The 25,570-nt window shown below is 39.7% G+C and overlaps 1 protein-coding gene across 3 annotated transcripts in view; it reads left to right on the top strand.

Moving 5' to 3' along the window:
- The first annotated feature begins 292 nt into the window (after positions 1-292).
- Positions 293-25,570, top strand: part of RABEP1 (rabaptin, RAB GTPase binding effector protein 1) — a 75,434-nt gene continuing 50,156 nt past the window's right edge. For 2 of the 3 annotated variants that reach the window (XM_054008624.1, XM_054008623.1), the window contains exons 1-2: positions 293-450; positions 22,126-22,254. In XM_054008624.1, the coding sequence (XP_053864599.1) occupies positions 417-450; positions 22,126-22,254 (163 nt within the window). In that variant the 5' untranslated portion in view covers positions 293-416. The remainder of the gene's footprint in view (positions 451-22,125; positions 22,255-25,570) is intronic. The other variant, XM_054008625.1, reaches the window with a different exon arrangement.

Raw genomic sequence — 25,570 nt, 5'->3', positions numbered from 1 at the left:
TGGAGGGGCTTCCACACCCGCGGCCCATCAGGTGAGGCCACAGACCAGGAGCTGGGATCCCAGAATGAGGCAAGGGCCCCACAGCCTGATGGTCTCAGCTCCACTGCAGCAGCTGCCCCATCTCCCCCTCCTGCTTTCGTTCTTCCCCAGGGGCCCTTCCTCCACTTGATCCCGGGGGGCACGTACCCCCTCTCCCCGCCGCCCCGGCCCGGCCCGGCCCCGCGCGGGTCCCGTGGTCTCCCGGGTCAGCTCCCGGCGCCTGCGCGCCGCTCCGCCCGCCCCCTGCCCGCTGTCAGGAGGAGGCGGAGGAGGCGGAGGCCCAGCCCGGCAGCTCCCGTCTTTCGCAGCGGCTCCTGGCGTAGCGGTTTCAGCCCCAGCGCGGCTGCCTGAGGGGAGCGGGGGAGGCCGGCGGAGCCATGGCCCAGCCCGGGGCTGCGCCGCACGCAGACGGTACAGGAACCGCTCGGCCGGCCGCGCTACCGAGGCGGGGCGGGCGCGGCCTGCGGAGCCCCGGGCTCGCCTGGGGAGCCGCACCGGCCAAGGGGGCGTGGAGAGCGGGGGCCGGGGCCGAGCGGCGGGGGTGTGTGTCAGCGCTCGAGTGACAGGCCCCGGGGAGATGCTGGTGCCGGGAGGGGGAGTGACAGGCTAGTGCGGGGGGGGGGGCATTTCCCAGAGGGGGGGTGACAGGTCTCAGGGAGATGCTAGTGCAGGGGAGGGGGCATTTACTTGGCATGGGGGGGGGCTGTGAATGATGGGCCCTGGGGAGATGCTAGTGCAGGGGGGGCATTTCCCGGGATGGGGGGTGACAGGTCCCAGGGAGATGCTAGTGCAGGGGAGGGGACATTTACTTGGCATGGCGGGGGGGAAATGACAGGCCTTGGGGAGATGCTAGTGCAGGGGATGGGGGGTGATAGGCTAGTGTGTGTGTGTGGGGGGGGCATTTCCCTGGGATGGGGAGTGACCGGTCCTGGGGAGATGCTAGTGCAGGGAGGGGGCATTTCCTTGGGGTGTCAGAAGCGACAGGCTCTGAGAGAGCTAGTCCAGAGGGGAGAACATTTACCTGGGAGAGGGGAGTGTGACAAGCTGTGCATGAAGATATTTATTCTGGGCAGGGCTGTGTATGGAGGATGTTTATTCTGATGAAGAGGTGAGCCACTCTCACCTGCATACTTGTGCATGAGGTAAGAGTAATATGTACCTGGACATGGGGGTAGGAGGTGCCAGGTCTTGCAGGGAGATGCTTACCTTGTGAATGGGGAGACGCTTGCCAGGGCACGAGTGCATAGGGGGAGTGACAGCACACCGCAGGACGATGCTTGTCCAGCAAAGGGTTGTTTACCAATCAGGAACTCCTGCCTAGGTAATCACGGACCCTGCAGGATGATGCTTATTCTGTGTGGGGCATTTACATGGGCAGGGGGATGGTGTATGTGTAGATGACCAACTGTGTAGGAACGTAAGAACGACCATACTGGGTCAGGCCGATGGTCATCCTAGCGCAGTATGTTGTCTCTGATGGTGGCCTATGCCAGGTGCTTCAGTGGGTGTGAACAGAATGGCAGTTTCAAGTGATCCATCCTGTTTCATCCAGTCCCAGCTTCTGGAAGTTGGAAGTTTAAGGGCACCCAGAGCGTGAGGTTGCATCCCTGACCATCTTGGCTAATAACTGTTGATAAAGCCTATTCTCTGTGAACTGGTCAACTTCCTTTTTGAACCCAGTTAAACTCTTGGCCTTCACAACATCCCATTGCAACGAGTTCCACAGGTTGACACTGTGCTGTGTGAAGTACTTCTTCATGTTTATTTTAAACCTGCTGCCTATTAGTTTCCATTGGGTGATCCCTAGTTCTTGTGTTATATGGAGGGGCAAAGGTGGGAAGCAGGTTACTTGGGCAGGCATTTCCTGGTGGGGAGTGACACTTACTGCAGGGAGAGTCTTATCCTGTGGACAGGGCAGTATTTACCTGGACATGGGAACAGGAAGAATTGGGAATTTGTGATAGACTTTGCCTGGAAATTTACACGGAGTGGGTTATGTGTCTGGTTTGGGAGGGGGAGTGACAGACGTTTCAGGGAAATACTTGGAGGTAGTAGTACTGTCTTTCTGTGCAGGAAAAGCATGGCGTGGGATGGGAGAGACCCTGTATGGAGATGGCTATCTTGAGGTTGGTTATCAGAACTGGACAGGAGGGTTATGGGGGAGGAATAAAAGACTGTGGACATTGTTCTGAAGGGTGGATATTTGGTGGGATTTATGGGACATGGATGGATAGACACCATAGGGAGCCACTTATCTTGGCAGCAGGGCACTTAACCTGTGCAAGGATTTTCACAGAAGAGGGTAACTACCAATTTATGGTGATGTGTATCTAGGGGATTATATTTTACTGAGGGTAGGGGTCTGCTTATGCAAGAAGGACCTTATCCTGTGGGGAGGGGTGGGTCAGTTTACCTGGTCAAAGTTTAAGTAATGTGGCAGACTCTGGAGGAAGATATGTATATAGGAATGAGGGTATTTGCATTTTTCCCCTCTTCAAGGTGAATGGCATACTTCAGGATTTTTGTCCTTGTGAGGGATGGGTGTGGGTGTTTACCTATTCAGGTGGAGTTGTGTGGCAAGATTATTTTATCTGTTCTTGAGTTGTGTGGGGTGGGCTACGTTTTCCGCAGTCAAGTTGCTGTCCTAGGAGTGCTTGTGAAAATGGGTCGATATGAGGAATGTGAGAATGTTAGGGTACAAATAATCAAGAAAAACAGTTTACGTTGAAACCTGCAAAGGGCCCTTTCAAAATCTGTTACATAATAAGTGTGTGTGTGTGTGTGTGTGTGTGTGTGTGTGTGTGTAAAATTATATATAAAATTAATGAGGATTTTTTTAAGTGGTTGAAGACTAGGGATATTTCCAGTTAGAGGCGGCTGTTAGTACAGGTTTCACTGTGTATTCTCTGGGGATGAACAGCAGCAGTGTTTCTCTTAAGTCTTTGCTTTTATTATAAGATCTATCAACTCGTTGTTATGATTGCTGATTTTGCTTTTTCAGAGTAGCCTGTTGGGGCTGTGCAGCAGACCCATGCACTGTGCAAATGCTTGCTGCTTCTGTCTGGGGAAAGGTAGTGTTGTGTCAGTCACTGTACCACATCCGAAGAAGTGGGCTGTAGTCCACGAAAGCTTATGCTCTAATAAATTTGTTAGTCTCTAAGGTGCCACAAGTACTCCTGTTCTTCTTTTTACTGTTGTTTTGTTGCTTCTGAGCCATATTAATCTGTGGTGACAATAAAGGTGTATGAAGCTTTGGTGATTTGATAGTTTGATCAGTGCTCACTCTTAAGAGATGCAAACTTGTCTCCTCTGTTTTTCTCCAGCTGCTGGAAGATGAGGACAGGTAACTAACCACTTGTAAGAAAAAGCTGTGGCTAGATGGATCGATCCTAGAAGTGATTGCTTTGTTTTCATACTGTAGTAGTCAGAGCTGGAAAACAGGCCTGCTCTCCCTCTTCATTCTTCAGCAACAGAAGGATTATTCCCTATATTTTCTCCACTCTGATTTCTATGCTGTTGGTTTCAACAACTTGCCTGTTTTATTTTTAAATTGTCCACTGAAAGATGAGTCATGTACAACTTCTCCATTATTTTTGAACATGAGGAAAAATGTTGTAGGAAGGAATTATTTAGTATTTTATTCAGTTACTTACATTGAATGTGCTGCTCAGAAGGACTGTCATAAACTTTATTGGTCTAAGATAGCTTAATACTTTGGTGTATGTGATGGTACAGGAGAAGTGTATTTTTTTTTCCCTTCAGAGAAAATTCCCAGCTTTTGATCCTTAGTAGTAATCTTTGCAAGCGACTGTTTTACATCTTTTGTACATACAAAAGAAAGACATTCGTGTTGTGGTGTTCAGAAAAGTCTAAAGACTCTCTTGGAAACTGCATTTTAAAAACTGTTATTTAGGGGCAACATATGAGTAGTTTATTTATCCCACATTATTCTCTAAACTCATAAAGAAACAGGTCCAAGAAGAAGACAAGTTGAATAGCTAGAAGAAAAGGATAAATAAGAAAAGAATGGATGTCAAATCTCTGCTCTTTGTAATTTGGCTTGGCAGAGAAGTTGAATTACCTCTTTAATTCTTTTGTGCAGGCTAATAAAGTTTCCATGTGATAGCAATCACAAAAAGGCTAAATTGGCTGCCAGTGTTGCTTTGTGCAGTGTGCTGTCAGCTGAGTCTTTAGTTAATGATTTGAACCTGCTCTACAGGTAGGTTTGTGCTTTTCTTGTTTTTTCTTGGTCAGGGTATTTTGAAGTATTAATGAATGTCTGTACTGCTGTATAGACTGTTTGAACTGTGTGACAGGAATGATAATAAATCAATGCCTTGTTGGTTTGTTATTTGTTTGAGCATCCAGCACTCATCTTGACTTCATTCAGGGGTGGGTGCTGATCACCTCTGAAAAGCAGGCTACCAGTCACTAAACAAAACTTTCAGAAATAGCTTTTTTTCTGTTTGAATACTTAGGCTCTAACAATATTCATGTCTGTAAGATGCTTTGAAGAAAGTACTATTATATAGAATATTGATACATAGGAATCCCCTTTAAGACTGCTTAATGTTAGTGTTTTAATGATTTATATAAATGCCTTGAACTTAAAAATAAAGTATAATAGCAAATGAAATTGATGTTTCTCAATCAGACTGCTTCTGTTGATAGTATTCCCTGATAAGGGAAAACTTTCCATTCAATATGACTGACTGCAATTGTAATTTCAGCAGCCAGGGTTAGAATGCAGGAATCACTTGCTTCTGTGCTTAATCCGCTAGATACACTGTCTCTTTCCTTGTGGCCAGACTGATTACATTGGCTCTCATTAGAGGAACCTGCTCAGCTGCAGGATGTAGGTTGTGAGAGATCTTGCTGTAGTGACGTTAGTACAATCACTAGCAGTGCTGTCCCCCACACTGACAAACCAATTTGGGACCGCCACAAAAAAATTAGAAACTTGTGGTTATAGCTTCCACAGATCCCAAAGGCTGGACATAAGTCATTCTATGTGGGGATCTCTGAATAACCCATGGAAAAATCAGTGCCATACTTTAAGCCCTAATAATCAGTTACATTTTCAAGGCTGTTACTTAAAGGAAAAGAGCTAGAAACCAACCTTTTAAAAATGAGAGGTGAGAATAGCACTGACACTTCGTTGTTGCTCAAATGGGATAGAGGACAGGAGCCTGAGTTTGGATTCTAAAGAATAATTCTGAGTTATAGAGATAACAGAACAACCGTGTCAGATTTAAACCTTTTCCTTTTGTTGGACAGTAATTTCCAAATGATTGGGATTTTCTTGAAAAAAAAGTCTTTCCACTTTTCATGATATAGTGTAATAGACTGAAGTGATCAAGTATTTTTTGCATAATAACATAAAAAATTCTAAAGTGCATGTGTCTTTTAATAGCTGTACACTTCTTTGATCAATGCAGTATATAGGCTTTGTGTTTAGCTGCTAAAAGGGACTCTATTGCTCTTTGAAGAGAAGTAAACACCCTGAATATGCATATTGCCAGCTCTAGAATTCTTAGGCAAACCTATCTTTATTTTGTAAGGCAGTGTGACCCTGTTCTTTAAATTCTTGATGATTAGCTTGTCTGGTGGCCTGAAGGCAAAATACAATATGCATTGACCCACCACATAGATTGAATCTCTCTTTTACACTTAGAAAACTTCTAAATACAGAGTATCAGAGGGGTAGCCGTGTTAGTCTGAATCTGTAAAAAGCAACAGAGGGTCCTGTGGCACCTTCATCTGAAGAAGTGAGGTTCTTACCCACAAAAGCTTATGCTCCCAATACTTCTGTTAGTCTTAAAGGTGCCACAGGACCCTATGTTGCTTTTTTCTAAATACAGATGTTCTTTTGTTCTATACTGCTTCCTGGCTACCCCTTCCCTAACTACCTCTGACAGCAGCACAGCTTTAGTAGGTACTCTGGTGTCCCAAGATGCTGGTCCTTTCCCCATCAGGTGGGGGTGGATTCTCAGCACAAAGGGAGAAAGTGGGTAAGTAATATTGACAGAATCAGAATGATCTAACTGATTCACAGTGGAATTGGAGGAAGGTACAGAACTGTGGAGAGCAACCAGCCTCCACATCCTTCTACCCACAGAACCAGATCCCTATGAAAGACCAGTCAGAGTGGCTTCTGTGGCATGAGAAGAAGGTGAAAGATGTTGCTGCAAAAGTGCCATTACTGACCTCTTTCTTGGCACCTTTCAGGATCTTCCAGATTAATCCCCTCCGCTTGCGAAGGGGATGATTTGGCTTCTAGTATTTTTCTTGTAGGAATAAGGTATGTACAGTAATGAGCATACAGGGTAATTCTGTTTGTATACCAGTTTTTTTGTATTGTGAGTGAAGCCACCATATTTTTCTCACAAAGTATCAGCTTATCTAATTGAACATGGTCAACCTATTGAGCACCTAAACCTGAGTCTCTAACCTCAATGAGAGTGTCCTCAGTCCACATCTGATTTGAAACCTAATGCTTCATTGCCAATAAAGAAAGCCTGCTTCCTGAAATTAATGGGTTTTATGTGCATTTTTTAATTTGTAGGGTATGTCTGTACAGCAAAACCAAAATGTGGCAACAAGTCTCAGAGCCTGGGTCAACTTATTTGGGCTCATGGGGCTTGCACTATGGAGCTTAAAAATACCTATGTAGAGGTGACTTGGGCTGAAGTCCGGGCTCTGAAATGCGGTGAGGTGGGTCTCAGAGCCTGGGCTCTAGCCTGAGCCTGGACATCTATACTGCTATTTTTATCACCTTAGCGCAAGCCCAAGTCAGTTGACTGGTCTCTGAGACTCACTGCTGTGGTGTGAGGGTTTTTTGGGGGGGTGGGGGGGAGAGAGAGACACTGTTTTGGGTCTGCGGACATACCCATAGACTACAGTGGATTCACCGGAAAGGTACAGCATGGGTAGCAACAGTGCAAATTTTACCATCTTACCCTGCCAGTGTGGAATTGAAGTTTTTATATAGCCAAAACCAGATTTGCTGCCGAAAGGAATCTTATTTTTAAACTTCTAAGGGGCTATTGTAAACAGTGGAAAATTTAAAACAAACAAACATGCAGGCTTATTCTGTCTCTTCTGCCTGCCTAGGTGATGCTTTCCTGTATGTATGTATGTATGTATGTATGTATTTATTTATTTGCTTTTGAATATTTTTTAAAAACAGTAAGTGAATTCTTAAGTTACAATAATGGTTTTAATTATTTGAACTACATTAGGGTTTCTTTAATAGAATAATATGAATCAAGAAAACGAATGTTACAATTTTATTACAAAATTGTATTTGATTTTACAGTTACTGAAATCCTCAAGCATAAGGCTGATAGCATTGACAAGCAGAACTTGAGTAGCATGCAGTCTTTTAATCAATCTAAGGTAAAGTTGAAAGAACAGACACTATAAATCCTGAAGTCTATATTTAAGGAGCGTATCTTGGAATCCAAAGGTCTAGTATTTCTGTGAACAAGAATTATGAAACACAATTAGAGAACTGCCTTGAGTACCTGAAATAATGGCTACTGAGCTAATAGTACTAGTCTCTGCAAGTTTCTCTTTGTATAAACAGCATATGTGTCATATAACCTTAGTCTTGGTATGGTCAGTAAGGCATGACGGTGAATTATGACTGGAAGCAGAATTGAGTCCTTGGAAACCTGTTTCTTCATTGATTTTTATGTCAAAAGAAGAACCAACAAACTATGCACATTCAGTTCTTAATTATGTCTTTCAGTTAATTAAAAAAGAAAAAAGTATATATTACTTCACCTTTAAAACATATACACCTCTACCTCGATATAACGCTGTCCTTGGGAGCCAAAAAATCTTACCGCGTTATAGGTGAAACTGCGTTATATTGAACTTGCTTTGATCCACCGGAGTGCCCGTCCCCGTTTCCCCCAGAGCACTTCTTTACCATGTTATATCCAAATTCGTGTTATATTGGGTGGCATTATATCGAGGTAATGGTGTATTTAATTCTTGTCAGCCCTGGAAACTGAAGTCTACTGTTGATCAGTATATACAGAAAAATATACATGAAGTGCCACATTTATTATCTACATTTGTATGGTGTTGCTAGTTTGCATAGTAATTTCACAAGCATCATTAAGGCCTGCTTCCTTCTCCAAAAAGTTTGCCATCTACATAAGGTGGGTCACATCTTCACAGCTTCTCTCCTTGTCCAGCCACTTCCAGCCCCAATCTTCTCCTTTGAACAATACTCTGACTCTTATTGTCTTTTCCCACTGTCTTCTGTGCACTGCCGCTTATGCTGGACTCCTCAAAATCCAGCTTTTTCCCTGACATAGGCTTTAGTGTAGCCCTGTTTGAAGAGGACTACATTAATAAGTAGGAACCTTTTAGTTCTCACCCACATCATCTACATGGGGGAGTTACAGTGCATCTCTCACTGCTATTCACACCCCTGTAGTCCAAACTGCGGGGCAATGTAGATATAGCCATAGACTCTTGGCTATCGGTTTCCACTCTTCACAATTTCTCACCTTTACCCTTGGCAACTTCAGATTCCATACTGATGTCCTGTCAGACCTGTTAGCTCAGCTTCACTCCACCTCATGTGACCTTCAGTCCTGGATCTACTCTCTCACTGACCAAATGACCAGTCACTTTGACCTTGTGTTTACTAAATCCTGTCCCTCCTCTGACTTTTGTTTCCTCATTCCCTCTCTCGAACCACTGCTTCGTCTCCTTCAAACAATGCAACCGCTGTTTCCCAGCCTCTTGCAACCTCCAGTGCAGTCCATAGCTCCTCTGTCTCCTGCTCTCTCCTCCATTGACTCTTTGTAGAATTCCTCCCCTCCTGTTTCCCCATCCCTTCCGCTTTGCCCCATTCTCATTATGACAAGGCCTGTCTTTCTAACACTGGCACAACCTCAACTTCTGCTTCTCCATTCCTGTTCCTTGGGATAAAATCCCATGACCACACAAACTTCCTCTGCTGCACTTTTTTTTTTTAATGTTGCCAAACAGCCCTGCTTCTCTAGCTTCATTGGTTCTCAGCTGTTTATTTGCTACTTTTGATTGCCTCCTGCCTCTCTGTGTAAGGTCTCACAAATTCTTAATGAAAAAAATTGACAGGCTCTACTATCATCTCCCTACAGTTTCTTCACATCATTCTCCTCTTTCACTGATGGTAAGGTCACTTGTTGGCTTTCCAGTTCCCCTGCTTCATATGTCTTCAGGACTGTTTTTATCAATACAGATTACAGTATTTCCCTGACGTTTGACTGCAGTCCAGTCACATGCATATAGTAAGGTTGGCATTCATGTTCAGTAATTTCTTTTTGTAATAACTTTTCAGGATTTCGTTGGGACAAAGTTATTTAAGATGTAAGTTGGGAGAGGTTCAAGACTGGATAGCTCAGGGGATATATGAAGTCTTTCACTCCTAGGGCTTAAATTTCAATCTTAGGGATTGACCAAAAGACACTAGCACCTGATAGTTGTTCGGTGTCCCATATTAAATAATTTGGTAGACTGTCTGTGTTCTGATAAACATTTCACATAGCAAACCACCTGTTAGAATGGGAGAGGGATGGTGGTCTGAGCACACAGACTGGAACTCCTAATCTGAACTCTGAATTCTTTGTTGATTTTGAGCAAGTCACTAATATCCCTACTTCAATTTTTTAATCCGTAAATTGAGGCAATGCTTACTTCGGCAAATTGTTAGGACAGGGCACAGGAATCTTGCTCGGCTGCTTATGCTCCTCTTGTTCTGTGGACACACCGAATTTTATTTTTCAGTGCTGGATCAGTAACACTGACAACTAAATTGTAGGAGCTTTTCTTAACTTCAAAAGTTATGGGGTTTGGGTTGTGTTTTTTTTTTTTTTTTTTTTTTTTTTTTGTCATGTCAAATAGTAGTAGACAGAGCAGTCTCATCTCTGTGTGATGCCATGTTTGTGAAAACTTAAATTATGCATGAGAAATGCTAAACAAACTGTCTTAAGAAAGCATACAGTATTGGTAATTAGTACACACCTCATTGCAGAGGGGGAATAAGTGAAAAAGAAGAATGGTGCATAAGTGTAAATAAGGCAAAGAGAGAAACAAAATAAATTGTTGAAAGACGGTGGAGCCACTTTAATGTATGGTATTCAGTAGAAGAAAGTTTTAATAGTTTATGGGTGAAAGGGGAAAAGAAAACTTTGAGCTGATCAGCTTTGGTGATTTATAGCCATTTTACAGATACACCACTACCCCAATATAACACGACCCGATATAACACGAATTTGGATATAACGCGGTAAAGCAGCGCTCCGGGGGGCGGGGCTGCGCGCTCCGGTGGATCAAAGCAAGTTCGATATAAGCGATTTCACCTATAACTCAGTAAGATTTTTTTTTTTGGCTCCCAAGGACAGTGTTATATTGGGGTAGAGGTGTACTTTTTAGAAGGTGGTCTGAACAGACCAGCTTAGGGATGATGATGATGCCCTTCCTTGTATGTATCCTGCGTTTGCTGACCTTTTTAACAAGTGTTAAGATACTACCTATTGTGGTGGCAAAAGAGAGCTGAGAATATGTAAAATTACAACAACAACAAAAGTCATTCTTTCCAAATCAATTAACTAGCTTTCACTTCAATTTTGACTGAAATATTTCCATCTATAACTATTTTTCCCAACTCAAGTCTTGATAGGGTAAATTTGTATTATTTGTATAGGTGGAAATCATTAAGAGAAACACTGTCACCTTAGAAATCTTATGTGGCCTGTTTATGTGTGCCATAGCAAAATCATACGCACACTGGTAGCTTAAGAATTCTGTAATAAAAAAAAAAAGTAGGAAACAATACTTTGGAATTAACCACAGAGCATAAAAATAAAACATCATCTGGCATTTGTATTTTCTATATCACTTTATCCATAAAATAAGAAAGCTGGAAAATTGCAGTCTCGCAACAGTAATATGTAATTATGTTAAACAATCCTATATTTGTTATACTAACTAAACTGTATCTGAGTTTTAAAAAAAAAATTGCCTAAGGCCCATTGAACTCAGCCAAAAAACTCCTGTTAACTTCAAAGAGTTTTGGATGAGGCCCTGAACTAGCAGTGTGGTATTTTGTTTTTTTTATACATTAATTTATCAAGCAGTAGCTTTGTAAAAAATGGGTCAAATTTAACTGTGGCCTTACTATGTTGAAATAAATAGAGTAAAACCAAGGATAAATTTGGCATAGTCAGCTTAAAAGTGATCTGATTATCTAGCATCTTCTATGGTATAATGTATGTTCTCTTTAGTAACTTTGTAAAGCTAGTTATTAGTTAGGTGAGTACATGTTTAAATTAATGTTCAGGGGAGGTATATTAAATTGTCAATTAAAAAAAAATAGTTTAGATTTCTGCATTGTGCTGTACATGGGGCTATGTGTTGAATCAGTGCAGAATGTGGGTGCTGGCTTTCATGGGGTTTTTCACTGTGAGCATATTACATCTGCTCTGTGATTTTGCTTTGGCTGCCAGTTGATTTCCAGATGAAACTCAAGATAAACACTCAACGACTAGGTTCCTTGGGTACTTAGAGTCCCCTGATGCTGCAAAAGTTATGATCATCGGAGTCACTTAAGTAAACATTCTCCTGATATGCCCAGGGAAGGGGCTGGTGGTAGGATATTCTTGGGGCTGGTCTACACATAATTTTGTACCAATTTAATTATATCTGTTTAAAAATATATAGCTAAATTGATGTAACATCTTAGTGTGGAGACAGTTATACTGGATTAAAAGGTGCTTATATTGGTATGGTTTACATCTGTGGAAATAAGTTTTTTCTAATAAGCATCTTTATACCAGTATAACTGTGGCCATGCTAAAGGAGTGCACCAGTTTAACTATATTGGTACGAAAAGCGTGGGGTGGATCTGAGCTTTGGCATTTGCTCCATGGTACAGGACTTAGCTGTGTTCACAGGTTTCTCCCAGAAAGACACACCCTAAACCCATCTTCGTTATGATAGAGGCCATTAAGGATTTCATAAATCATGGTTGTAAGGAAGTCTGCTAGGGTTGGAAAGGTCTTGAGAGCTTTTGTTTTCAATATTTGTTTTAAAAATACATGTGCTTAGCATATAGACATGCAGTAAAAATCTGAATAAATAAAATTTCCCTAGTCAGAGGAGAATTTTCCTCCTCTTGACTGTTCAGAATAGTAGGACATGGGACTTCATCCTGATTCTTATCAAATGTAGAAAACTTGCAGGAAGATGTATATTATTCTACATAGGTTCTTATACTGCACTCATCATCATCATGGAGTCTATGCACCTGCATTTGCCAGATGAGTTTCCCAGACCATTTTATTAAGTTGTATATCCACTGAGTAGTTATCCTGAGGTAATAACATCTGGCAGCTGCACACCTGTAAATTGATTTGCATCCTGTTGTTGATTTCATGACTGCTGTGTCAAAAAAAATTTAAATGCCCGGGGGAGATGCCAGTTTGGTTTAACTGCTCATGTTTTATGTTGTTACAGATATGTAAGGGAGGGGGAGGCAACTGCCCTGCATTCTTCCCAAATGTTGACTCCAATCTTCTTTCTCCTTATTTCTCGTGTCTTAGCCTGTCACCTGGGTCCTGGCCACCGGTCTGGGGGGCTCTGCATTTTAATTTAATTTTTAAGTGAAGCTTCTTTACCATTTAAAAAACCATTTAAAAAACCTTAGTTACTTTACATACAACAATAGTTTAGTTATATTATAGACTTACAGAAAGAGACCTTCTAAAAATGTTAAAATGTATTACTGGCACGTAAAATCTTAAATTAGAGTGAATAAAGGAAGACTCGGCACACCACTTCTGAAAGGTTGCCAACCCCTGATCTACATGAATCTCTCTCCAGTTACCCTCTTTATTTTTGTTTCCTAAAGTTAATTTTAAAGGGTATTGGGTTCAACACTGGATTTCCCTTCCCCTGTAGAGTTAAGGAGACACTTAATCTACATGAAGCTTTTCTGATGAGCCTCTTCAGAGTTTTGGGAGATTGGTAGTTTTGGGAGTAAGTGTTGACCGGCCCAAGTCTACATTTAGATAATAAGTCTAGCTAAAATGGCAAAACTGCAGAAGAACCTTAGGGTTTTTGTTTTTGTTTTTTGTTTTTTTTATGGAATGGTCTTGACTTGTGGTGACACTAGTATCAAAATCTTTTCTTAAATGCGTGTGGATCTGAAGGACATTAAATCACCAGATATTGGCAATATTTGATTAAATAGAATAAACTGTAATCTTTGTTGAAACTTTATTTCTTTTATAAAACAGAACACTTTAGATTGCATATAGAAGATGATACAAGTCATTAAAGTGAGTAAATTTGAAGTTAAGACAATCCTATTCTGGGTTCTGTGGTTAGTTGCTATAAACAATGAGATCTGGTAGCATAGTGAAGATTTAGTTGAAGACATTTATACTCATGTGAATGATCCATGAAATTCAAACTTATGAGTTTAGTATTACCTTAGGCTATGTATACACTTATGATGGGATGTAGAGTACACACATTGCACACACACCCTAGCCACGGGTATGAACAGCAGTGTAGACAGGCACTGCTTAGGCGAGTAGAGTACAGAAACACCAGAACCTTAGGCTATATATCCTAAATGTGTATAGACACACCCAAGCAGTGCCTCCAACCTCTACACTGCTGTTTTCAGCAGTGTAGTATCCTGCTGTCAGAGCTTTTCCCTGCCTCCAAGAAAGGCTCTGGAATTGGAGAATGGGTCTAGCGGGCGGCACTAGGGAAAGTCTCTGGTAGCTTCTCGCTGTTGGAGCCTTTCCCTGCTGCCTCCCCCCTGCCAGAGACTTTCGTTTCTGGGTGTAGCTACAGTCTGCTTTTTCACTGCGGTATGTAGCTACACATACCCAAACTGTCGCCACCATTGTAGATGAGACCTTAGTTGTGAAGCATTATACCACCTGATCATTTAATAGGGTTCACTTTAAAATATTGGGTGAGGTAGAGAAAGTTTGTACATTTGGTGATCTTGATGAGACTTGGCTTAGAAGAGAGCTTATTCTGCATATCTGTTTAGAATGTTTTTCTACTCAAATGTTTTGTTTACCTATTAGTGAAGTAGACCAGTCTGACAGAATAAAGGGAGTGGTGAACACACTCTTTAGGACTCTATTTCACATTAAACGAATATTGAAAAGATTGGCTAAGGAAATCTATTCAGTCTTAGTAATACAGGAAAAATGCAGTCAAGTTTTTTGTGTGCACAAACTTAAAAAAAACAAACATTAATTTGAACCTCTGGTCTATGGCAGCTGTCTGTTAAATCAGAAGCAATGTTAATATCTAAGGAAGGAGGGTTGACTGCAGGCGTTGACATACAGTGTGGTGAGGGGAAATAATGGTGATTCTTTAATCAGATAGGAAATGAAGGAATTAAAGATTCCAGTCACCACCAACTGATTAGCTTCCTGAAAATAGAAGTTGAAATATAGAAACATAATGCATAGCTGGCTTATTTTGATAGGCATTTTAAAAAAAAAATCCAGGCCTTTCTACACGACGTTTTTGGGGAAGTCTTTCACTGGTGGTAGCAACAGTTTGAGTGCTAGTTCATGCAGGCCACTTGTATTTTTATTACTGTGCCACCCGAGCCTGCCCTGAGCTGGTTTGCACAACACTGTAGTTAAAAACCACTAGTACCCTGTCTACACTAGCACTTCACTGATGGAGCAGAAAAAGTGGGTGACTTTCTGAAAAAAGCTCGTGTAGACAGGACTTTGGTGAACATGGTTTGGCAGAAGGAGTATTAGACTCATGTGAGGAAGAAGGCTGGAGCGGTAATGGATGGCAGTTCTCGGAAAAAGACGTGTTAGGAATAAGAAGTTTCCAATGTGGTTTCATAAGGATCTGTGTGATGTCTCTTTTTTTTAAACAAAATTGTAGAAATGAACTAAAGGCAAATTAAAGAAATATATAAAATCAAGTTTAACATGTCCACGGACAAAAGACATGGAATGTGTCCCCCCACTGATTTTACTGCTTGTTAAAGAGGGAAGCAATAAAAAGGAATTTACATGTATATTAGAAAAAGAAATACCAAAGATAAAATAGGTTATTTAATAATTAAAGAAGGTGAAACCCATGAGTGCATTACTGAACTGCCTGTAAAAACAAAGGTGCTTATAGCAAGGAAAATAAAAGATAGAGAACTAGAAAATAATTAAGGCCCAATTCTGCAAAGTTCTGTACATTTGATTAACTTTATGCATGTGACCCGTTGAACTCAATGGAACATTACTCACTTGCATTAAGTTAAACATCAATGTTTAAGTAGACTCCAATTAAATTTTAAAGTTTAGCTAAGTTTAACCGGAGTCCAGAGTGGCTAAAAGGATGGTGGTATAAGATAGACAAGAATGCTTTTATCTGAAAAGTAAAATTCAGACCCTTTAAGTAGAGAAAAGCTTGAGAGATATTTTAGGTCTTAGCTTGCTTTTTTATTTAAAATATATGGGGAGTATTAGTCAGAACATGAACTGGGTTATCAGAATTGGGAGGAAATCAATGAGTAGGATCTGTATCTGGGGCTAGATTGGAGCAGTTGAGGAGGAGATTTGGGGTCCAAAACGGCAAAAGAGGCTAGAGATGGGGGTTGGACGGAACAGGCGGGAATAAGCAAGAAATGAAATGGCCAAAACACCCAAAAAGAAAGGGAAATAAAGTGGGGGGAGGAGTGGTGAAATGCTAGAACCAGAAATAGTTAAGTTGATTATTCTTTTCAAAATCTGCATAAACCACTTGACATGTAAAATATGTTCCAAAATTATTTTACTAAAAATTTAAAATATGGTCAGTTGGACACCAAAGATATAAGAAAATAAAATGTGTAGTTTCAAGATACTTAATAGACAACAGGTTTAGTAATACTAACGGACATTTCAACTAACCATCAATGCTCATGACTAGAACCGAAGAACTCTCCCTCATTTTGGGTCTCTTGCACATGTATGGGTTGCATTATAGCCACATTGCCACATAAAAAACAGTATTGCTGAAGGTCCTGTACGTTTTCTATGTTGAATAACAACCTCAGCTACACAAAGCAGATACAGGTATTTTACTAAATGCACCTGTAAAGTGCCAATATACAGCATAAAATACAGTTTAAAATGTTTTAAGATTATGAAATCACTAGTAATAACATTTATGTAGCATTCTGTATTGTTACTTTAGAAATATTGGAACATATTATTTATTAGTGTTAAAGCATACATTTATGCAGGATTAATTTGTTTCAGCTGTATTTGTTTAACCCTAGCTGATCCTCACTTTTTTCCATACGTCTCCCTTTACTGCTGAACTTTTTTCTGCTTCATCTCCGTCCCTCCCCAATACTCTTCCCATCTATTTAACTACCTTTCCTCTTTCCCTCTCACTTTTTTCTACTCAAAACCTTCCTGTAGCATAAATCCATACACAAGTAGAAAAGGAAAATTAAGAATGAGTCAAGATTGTAACACTGTTGCAAAAAAAGAAAATGTCTGGGATGTATTAGCAAGAGTGTTATAAGCAAGGCACAAGAAGTAATTCTTCTGCTCTACTGCACGCTGATTAGGCCTCAACTATAGTATTGTGTCCAGTTCTGGGCACCACATTTCAGGAAAGATGGGGACAAATTGGAGAAAGTCCAGAGAAGAGCAACAAAAATGATTAAAGGTCTAGAAAACATGACCTGTGAGGGAAGATTGAAAAAATTGGGTTTGTTTAGTCCAGATAAGAGAGGACGGAGGGAAGACATGGTAACAGTTTTCAAGTTCATAAAACAGTTCAACTGTTCAAGTACAAGGAGGAAGGAGAAAAAATGTTCTCATTAACTTCTGTGGCTAAGACCAGAAGTAACGGGCTTAAATTGCACCAAGAGCAGTTTATGTTGGACATTAGGAAAAACTTCCTAACTGTCGGGGTAGTTAAGCACTGGAATAAATTGCCTAGGGAGGTTGTGGAATCTCTGTCACTGGAGATATTTAAGAGCAGGTTAGACAAATACCAGCAGGGATGGTCTGGTCTAGATAACTTAGTTCTGCATTGAGTGCTAGAACACCTCTCGAGGTCCATTCCAGTCCTATGATTCTATGAATGGGGATAAATAAACAGAAACAAGTGTTCAAAGATTGCATCTTCTAGGAGAAAATGCATTTCACTGATTCAGTTTTATAAAAAGTTTATATATTACTTGTATTATAATACAGCCTGTTCCAATTTGACTTTTTGAACATGCAGTGCTTTGTTTTAATGTTAGCACTGTAGCGTGACTGCTTGCAGGCATTACAGAAACACTGAAAATTCTGAGTGTTAAACAATAGGTACATTTATCAATAGCATATAACTTATTTCTGTGTAGCATTGTTCATACAGAAGTGTCGGAGTGTTTAATTGTTAGTCTCTATGTGCAGAAGGGCAAGTTGATCAAATTTCCAGGTGAAGGACAGCTGGATAACTTCCTGTGAATAGCCTGCACCTGTGTGATAAAGTAAGTGGTACTTCCAGAAGATTGCTAAGAAAAGTGGTACGTTTCTCAAAATCTCACTATTTAAATATACTCTAATTACATACTCAGAATGTTACTACTGCAGAACTACTTTCTGTAACACTACCAACCCCATGTATTCTGTTGCACAGCTGCAGTTACATTTTCCTGGATCTTAATTCACTTTGTTGTATGCAATAATCTGCCCAGGAAATAAAATTCAGTTATTATAATGAAGAGCTCAACTATTTAAAAAAAGTCATTCTAAAAACAGAGATATCAACTGAAAAATCTGTGATACAAATACCTGTCCTCAAATAAAACTAGAAAAAAGTAGCTAGACTAATGAACATACTCTAGTTATTTGTCCAGGTCCGGTAATTAAAATGCCTACTGTTTGTGACTACATGTGTATCCGAGAGAACCCAGTAACTTTAATCAAGGTTCTCTTTTCCTTCCAGCTTTTTTGGCTATTAACCTTACTCTCAAAGATTAAGTTTTGTTTCCTGTGATTTGAGCCATTTTAACTTCAGAGTAGGAATTGCTTGTGTCTTACTCGCTTGTCAGCAAGGACACTAGTGGATTTTGTTACTCATTCTAGAGATACACACATGGAATTTTTTTTACTTTTTTGGAGGATGCAGTGGGGTGTAAGTTTTAAAAATGTATACACTTAAATGAAATTCCAGGAGCCTGTTTTTCAAAATATCTGCATGCAAGAATTGACTCTTCCAAAATTTTAAAGACCTCTGCTGACACCTTATGGCAGTGGTGGGCAACCTGTGGCCCACGGGCCGTACCACTACAGCCTTATGGAAAAAGATTGCTCTTTATTTTTTTTATTTTTTGGAGAGTTTCTCTTCTTGCTGCTAATTTCTTGCTTTCTGAGCCAAAATATCACACACTTGTGTCACTCTCAGGCAAATGTGAGGTCACCGCAGATGAGTGTCTTGGTTTGGGGAATAAGCACAGGGGGGCTGGACATTTTCATTTTCTTCCCCTTTTTGTTATGGGGACAGCAACATGAAGACCCTCGGAAAATGATACAAATGACATTGTCTATAAATAAAATATTGCTCAGATCTTTAAAAATATATTTATGATCCAGTTTTCGTGGTTCAGCTGTGGTTTTGTAGGTCTGAAATCTTGATGCCTTCCTCTACACTTAAAATATTGAGTGGAAAGTTTTGTGTTGTTAAATTGTAAATAGACACAGTGTGCTCAAAAATAATCTTATTGATAATCGGCTTTCTGTCTTAGTTCTGGAGTGATTGCTATATATTTGCATAACTGGTAATTTTAGTATAGATAATATTTTAGCCCATTTGGGAAGTGTTCTATCAAACAGCTTTAGAGTGACAAGTCAATGAGAGAATTTTTATTGTCCTTATTCTTTGTTATATTACAAATTTTATTCATGTTGTATTAAGAGATTCTTATCTTCCAACAAGTGGTTCCTCCATTCACGAAGGATCCCTTCATTTAATTTTTAGCTCTCTCTCATAAATGAATCCCCTAAAAAATAGGTATTTTGTTTTTGCTGCCCAGTCTCTATATTCCCTCTAATCTGTTGAGCCTTTTCCAATATTGATATGTCCAGAACAGAATACAGCATTCTTAGGTATAGTCTCCCCAGTGAAGGGAGAGTCTACTACCTCCTGCTCATGACATGAGATATGCAGTCCAAAATCACATAGTTATAAAATCATCAGCTTTATTTCTATTTGTGTGTTGAATAAGGACTCTCTAGCCATCTCTTCAATAACATATCTGTTTGCAATGGATATTCTGGAATATACTTTGTTTATAGATCAGAAATGGTTGACTAAAGAGCCAATCCTTTTTTATTTCCTCTTTCAGTTTGACATGTCAAGTTAATTTAAAAATAGCCCTTAAAATAGAGTGGGGTAACTTATTCTTTTTGATAAATTAGACTTCCCCATTCTAATCTGTGCTCACAGCAGTGTGGGTTCTGCTGCCTCAGAGGAATTTCATACCAATGCTATTATAACATTTTGTATGTTCTGATCTCCTGTTTGTAACAGGAGATCCTGTTTCAGTCAGGCGGAGTTCTGCAAGTGCTACCAATCCATCAGGCTTTGTTTACTATTTATTTCATCAGCGTCATTAAACACTGAAGATTGCATTCCCGTGTGTGGAAACGAGAGCTCAGCAGGAATGACCTACGACATCTTTTCCATTTGAAAAATTGTGTGAGAAATAGAAGCATGAGTTGCATATAGATTGGTATTTTGTCCTGATAGAGTTTAAAGTGAATGTTCAATTGAGCTAGGGACCAGGTGCAATTTGCACCTGTAACTGTTGAATTACAGATTAAAGGTATGTGCCAAGGAGCCTGATCCAAAGCCCATTGATATCTGTTCGATTCTTGCCATTAATTTAATTGGATTTCGGATCTGGGCCAGTTGGAATAATTGTACCTGTAGTCACTCAGATGTATAGCTACTCAAATCTGGGCTCAGAGTTTAATTATGGATGCAAATAGCATTCACAGAAGGAAAACCACCCTTCTTAAAACTTACTCCTCTGTGTGATAGCATCATAATAGAAATGCTATAGTTGTGGTAGAGGCTTAGAAAATAAATGCCATCTCAGTTTTCAGTATTTTTCCATACAACTACCTTTTGGGTTGAAATTTCATAGGCTCTTTCTTAGCCTAGGAGTGGCTTACTTGTGTCTAATAGATTTCCCCATGCTAATCTGTGTTCACAGCAGTGTGGGCTCTGCTGCCTCAGAGATTTAGTAGTTATTGGAATTAGATACAAAAATTGTATAATGCTTGTCTAACTTAATTTCCCTCTGCTACCTGTATTAGATTAGAGGCGTAGTCAAAGAACATATTTTTTTTCAGTTAAACATTCTAGTTTTATTTTATAACCAGAAGTCTACAACATGTAGTCTTACTTCTAGAGAATCCCTCTATTCATATCTTTCTTAGATCAAGGTAACCAAAAATTAATCTCTTCCTAGATGGCCAAAAATTAACAGAAATGAACATTATCCTTGAATTCACAAAATTTCAATGGCAAATTGATCATTGTTTTCCTCTCTGGCTTTTTACCACTACATAGTCCTCATTACACCTCTTGTGCTGCTTAAAGGTGCTTGAGGTTGCAGAAAGTAGTGCATCTTATTGTATAATGTGCTATTTTTAACACTTTTCTTTTTGGTGGAGAGTATGTTAGTGTCTGTGTGACGTGTAAGCAATTTTAATACATTAGGTATGGTATCGATTTAATACATTAGGTAAGGTATCGATTTAACTAGCTTGTGCTATGAAGAGGCTATTATTTCAAAGCAGTGACTCAGATTGTCTACATGGTGAGGCGAAACTTCTTCGTAAAATGCTGTTGTAGAATTGAAAGAGAAATACTTAACAGAACTTCATTTGCTTGGTGAAATTATAGCGTGAGAAGTATTTAGCATGTCTGTGGGTTTTATAAATTTTTTTGCTGTTTTCTATTTGAATTTTTAAAGACTGTTCTAAAGTGTGTAATCTGAAACCTTCTGTTTCTTAAGGTGTCACTGTACTTCCTGGGAAACTAACAAAGTTTATATCTTGCCTCATGACCAGTACCTGGGAAGCAATTATAGCAAAAATTCTTGCTTTATAGCAACATATGGTACTTTTTGTTGAGATTCTGAATTCTCTATCACAGAGGTTCTTTCTTGCTTTTTCTTTGTGGATTGTATTTTTATAGAGTGTTGGTATTTGTGGACCACCTCCCCTACTATTTCCAATAATGACATCCTTAAGGCAACTACAGTAATTGCTTGCATGGAAAAAAATTTTTTTAGAAAGTACTTAATGTATTTTTAGCTGTCTTAAGGCAGTTGAGCAGCTTTAAATAAGGAGAAATTGCCACATGAGTGGTCGTTTCTCTGCATACCATTTAATAAATGCTCTGAGGATCACCAATAGTCCATGGACTAGAGTTTGACAAACTCTGCTCTAGCAGGGAGGAAGCAGTGGAGACAGGGAAGAGTATGACATGGTTGAGGGATGGGTTTCACCTTTTCATTTAGTACCCATAGCCAGTAACCTGTTTAAATTTTAACCCCTGATATGTAATAAGTGCTTTGTGACTTCATACACAGGAGTGAGGATGTGTGTGTACAGGGAGGAAGTAAGAATGCAAACAGATTCCCTAATGTCAGAATAAAATCCCTGGTGGTAATACAGTTACTAAACATAGTTCTTGTAACTTGTCCCTTCCTTGTATGTGGTGAATTCTCCTTTCAAGAAGGATTCAGTATGACTCAAGAGTCAACCCTAAGAGTTATTCTTAGCTGCAGTTGATGTATGCCAGAACTCACTGTTGTAATGACTAGAACTGTTGACTCTTGCTGGTTTTTAAAAAACAAAACAACACAAAAACCTCTGACCAGGCATAGTGGCTTGTCATTGGATAACACTTGAGCTAATGAGTGAAAAATATATTTTAAAATCATAAATCCTAAGTCTTAAAGTTGCAACATGTGATTGTGTGGGATTCCTTAACTGTTAGTGACACACCTTACTTTTTTTGTTTTTGTTCTAGCTGCTCTTCTGCAACGGCTAGCAGAATTGGAAAAAGTCAATGCAGAATTTCTGCGTACAAACCAGCAGCTTGAGCAAGAATTTAATCAAAAGAGGGCAAAATTTAAAGAGTTATACTTGGCTAAGGAAGGTAAGTTCTAGGTTCTCTGAATTATTTTAAAGCCTATTTTTATGCTAAGCCTTGAATAATCCCTGGTTAGAGAACAATCTTAGTAGTGCTAACCCCCCTTTTTTTTTTTTAAAGAAGTAGGGTTTAAAGCAAAGGTTTTCTTGCATTGGCAGTCGGTTGGTGGGATATCCTGGTTGACAGGTGGTAAGACACTGTTAAAGTCTCTTATTAGCCAACAGAAAATGTGAGTTTTCCTGCCAAACTTTTTTAAAGGCCAATATAAAGAGGCAAAGAGAAAAACCCTAACAGTTATCTGGTTACATAATTAGAGTTTCAGAATGTATCAGCCACCTTTCTTTGTAATCTAATTTATGAAGATTTTGTTTTCTGTAATTATCATACAACTGTTCTCCTTTTATGTAGAAATCTTGAAATGGAGAGTTAACGTAAGGTGAAAAAGAAAGAAAAATGTAATTTGACTTTAAAGTATATACCCATACTGATAGGAGTCAGCAAATCATCTTGAAATGCACATAAAATTCCACAGTATCCTGCTTTTTAAAATAAAGTAATGTGGGGGTTCTCAAACTCTCATAGCATAGACCACATTGTGATAGCATCTGCTGGACACCATCCCCTCCAATTCACAATTGTGTAATATCCTTGGGGCAATTACAGTAATTGCTTATATGGAAAAGGAATCTTAGGAAATTGTTTGATTAATTTTAAACTTCTGCTGATGGCTCTGGTCGTTGCCATTGTTCTGTTTTTACAGCAATGCCCACTAGTGGGGACAGGCTGGTTCCTTCTTGTTTCCAGCTATTTTTATAGTCCTTTAGGCTCTTGACTACAGTAGAAGCAGTAGCTGGAAGCAAGGAGGTGGTGCCAAGCACCATGTGACCTGCCAGCTTTCGACTGACCACCAATAAATGCTTCATAGACCACAGTTTGGAAACCACTGAGTTAATACAAACCCACTGACGTAAAAGTGTTTTCATCCTCTTTGACCAGTAACTAACAGGAACACTTAGAGACACATTTTCCGTGTGCTCTGTCAGTTGTGGTCAGCTTGTTACATAGTATGTAATTGGGTTTTATATCTTGAATGATTGATCAGTCTGATTAATTGTAACGTAAGCAGCCAAACTTGCATAGCTTAAATTTGACAGCTAAAAGTATTTATTTTTAGTAACACTCTTTGAGGAAAATGTGAACCCCACTAGCTCATGTACTTGCTGTAGAAGAATGGAGAAAAGCAGCTATCTTCTATTTAAGTGCAGGGTTGATTTACTGACTCCTTTTAATCCTAACTGCTTTCTTGTCCTAAAAATATAAAAGAAAGTAAAGCTAAGAAAAATTTCATTAAAACTACAACTTGCTTATTTTTCTGCTCTCATACGCGTGTACAGCTGACATATTGAAGACAAGAGCATAGAGTGTTTTTCTAGCTATTGGGACCAGGGAAATGAAAACGTAAAGGCAAGATGCTGCTGGACTGTGGTCAGCAACAGCAACCTCCCTCCCCAAACTAAAATAGTTAGAAATCACTTTTCCTCTTGACATTTCTTTCATGTAGGTGCATAGACACCAACGTGAAAGGGGTGCTATTGAAAACCCTAACGTAAGTACTTTGCCCTTTCCAGGCACTTTCCCTGCCTTGAAGAATCTTGGGTAAAATATCCCTTCTGTTGTGTTTGTGCATTGCCTTGTATAAAGAGCCCTGACCTTGATTTGGCCCTTTGGGCACTATAGTAATAAAAATAATAAAGAATAAAAATCTTAAAGCTTTTTACAAGGCTTAACTGATGACTGGTAGTAACATCCCTTTGAAGCAGACAGGTACTCTCACCACCATTTTATGGATAGGGAAATTGAGGCAAAGAGAGATTAAATTATTATTTTGAGGTCACACAGGCAGTATGTAGTAGAGTCAGAAATAGAATACAGCTTGACTAGCTCCCAGTCCTGTATTGTAACCTAAAGAGTGTACTTCCTGCCAGGTGACTGGCTTCTTTACCATGTCCATTTTGGTAATTAGGCCATGGTGGTGGTGGTGTGGATGGTGGTGGGGGCAAACAAATATTAAAGCATAGGGGTAGTCATTACCACTAATGGACTTTTCTTCACTAGAAAATTAGTGTGTTACAACATAACCTTGAGAAGTCATTTTAACTAACATGATGTTAAAAAACATAAGTCAGCGTAGAGGGAGGACACATCTTATTTAACATGTCAGTTGGTTGTGGGTAAAACTCTTCTGGAACCATAGGAATCTTCTGTGGGCTCTAGTACTTTGGTCTAATTTCAGTTGTTGTGTTTTGTGTATAGGTGCCAGGTGGTGGTGATGGTGGCCTGTGATCTACAGGAGGTCAGACTAAATGATCTCATTGTCCCATCTGGCCTTAAACCCTATGAATGTGACTCGGTGTCCCTCTCTACACTGACTGCAAAGTCGCGTTTAACATCCCATTAGTTTACATGACTCCTTAAGGCTGCATTGTCACGTTCAGTGAACGCCAGCCCAAAGTGTGAACTGATATTTAACTTGTTTTATTATCTTATCATCCTTGCGGTGTCTCTTGAGGAAAATATTTTTGCAGCAGACTACAATGTTGTATGCATTACATTTAGGAATACAAAATGTGCACTTAAAAAAAAAAAAGCACACTAAAATATTTTTATGTAAAACATCTTAGTCTGGTCTACCTAGTTCCATAAGACATTTCAATACAGCATGCAAGGTCAGGAATTTAGTAATTTAAAGAGTTTTTGTTTAAACAGAGCAGGGGTTGAAACTAAAGTATTATGAGGTGTGAAAGGAAAAAGAGAACGATTGATTGAAAGCAGTAGAACTATAAACATAAGGCCGATAAACTAAATATTGCTATAAAAGCTGGAAATAACGACACAAATGTTATTGGGGAAAGGACGTCCTCATAATAGTAATAGTCAAGGTGCCTCGTACTTTGCAGAACACAGGATTCATTTTGTGGCAGAGTCCTTGGATTCTGTCGCAGTTTGGTATAGCAGGCTTCTGCAACCGCTTCCTTTAAATAAAAATGGAGGTTTTTATGAATTAAGTATGAAAACAAATAATATCAGCAGGTAGCCCTGTGTGTCTGTTTTGCTGTTCAGCTCATTTTATACTTTTTTACATTTGCAGTTTTCAATATGCCAGATTTTTTTTGCACTGGCAACACCTCAGCTGCATCAGGAGTGGGAAGGGGAAATGTTCTAGCAGTTGGGTAGGGCGAGCCTTTTTGCACTAGAGAAGCACGGGAAGCAGTTTGGTATTGTGGGATCAGTACACTAGCTGCATGCTTCTGCTAAAATTATC

Source organism: Malaclemys terrapin, chromosome 18 (genome assembly GCF_027887155.1).
Source record: "Malaclemys terrapin pileata isolate rMalTer1 chromosome 18, rMalTer1.hap1, whole genome shotgun sequence".
NCBI lineage: Eukaryota > Metazoa > Chordata > Testudines > Emydidae > Malaclemys > Malaclemys terrapin.
The sequence above is the reverse complement of the archived record's forward strand: the minus strand, read 5'-3'. Positions and strand labels throughout refer to the sequence as shown.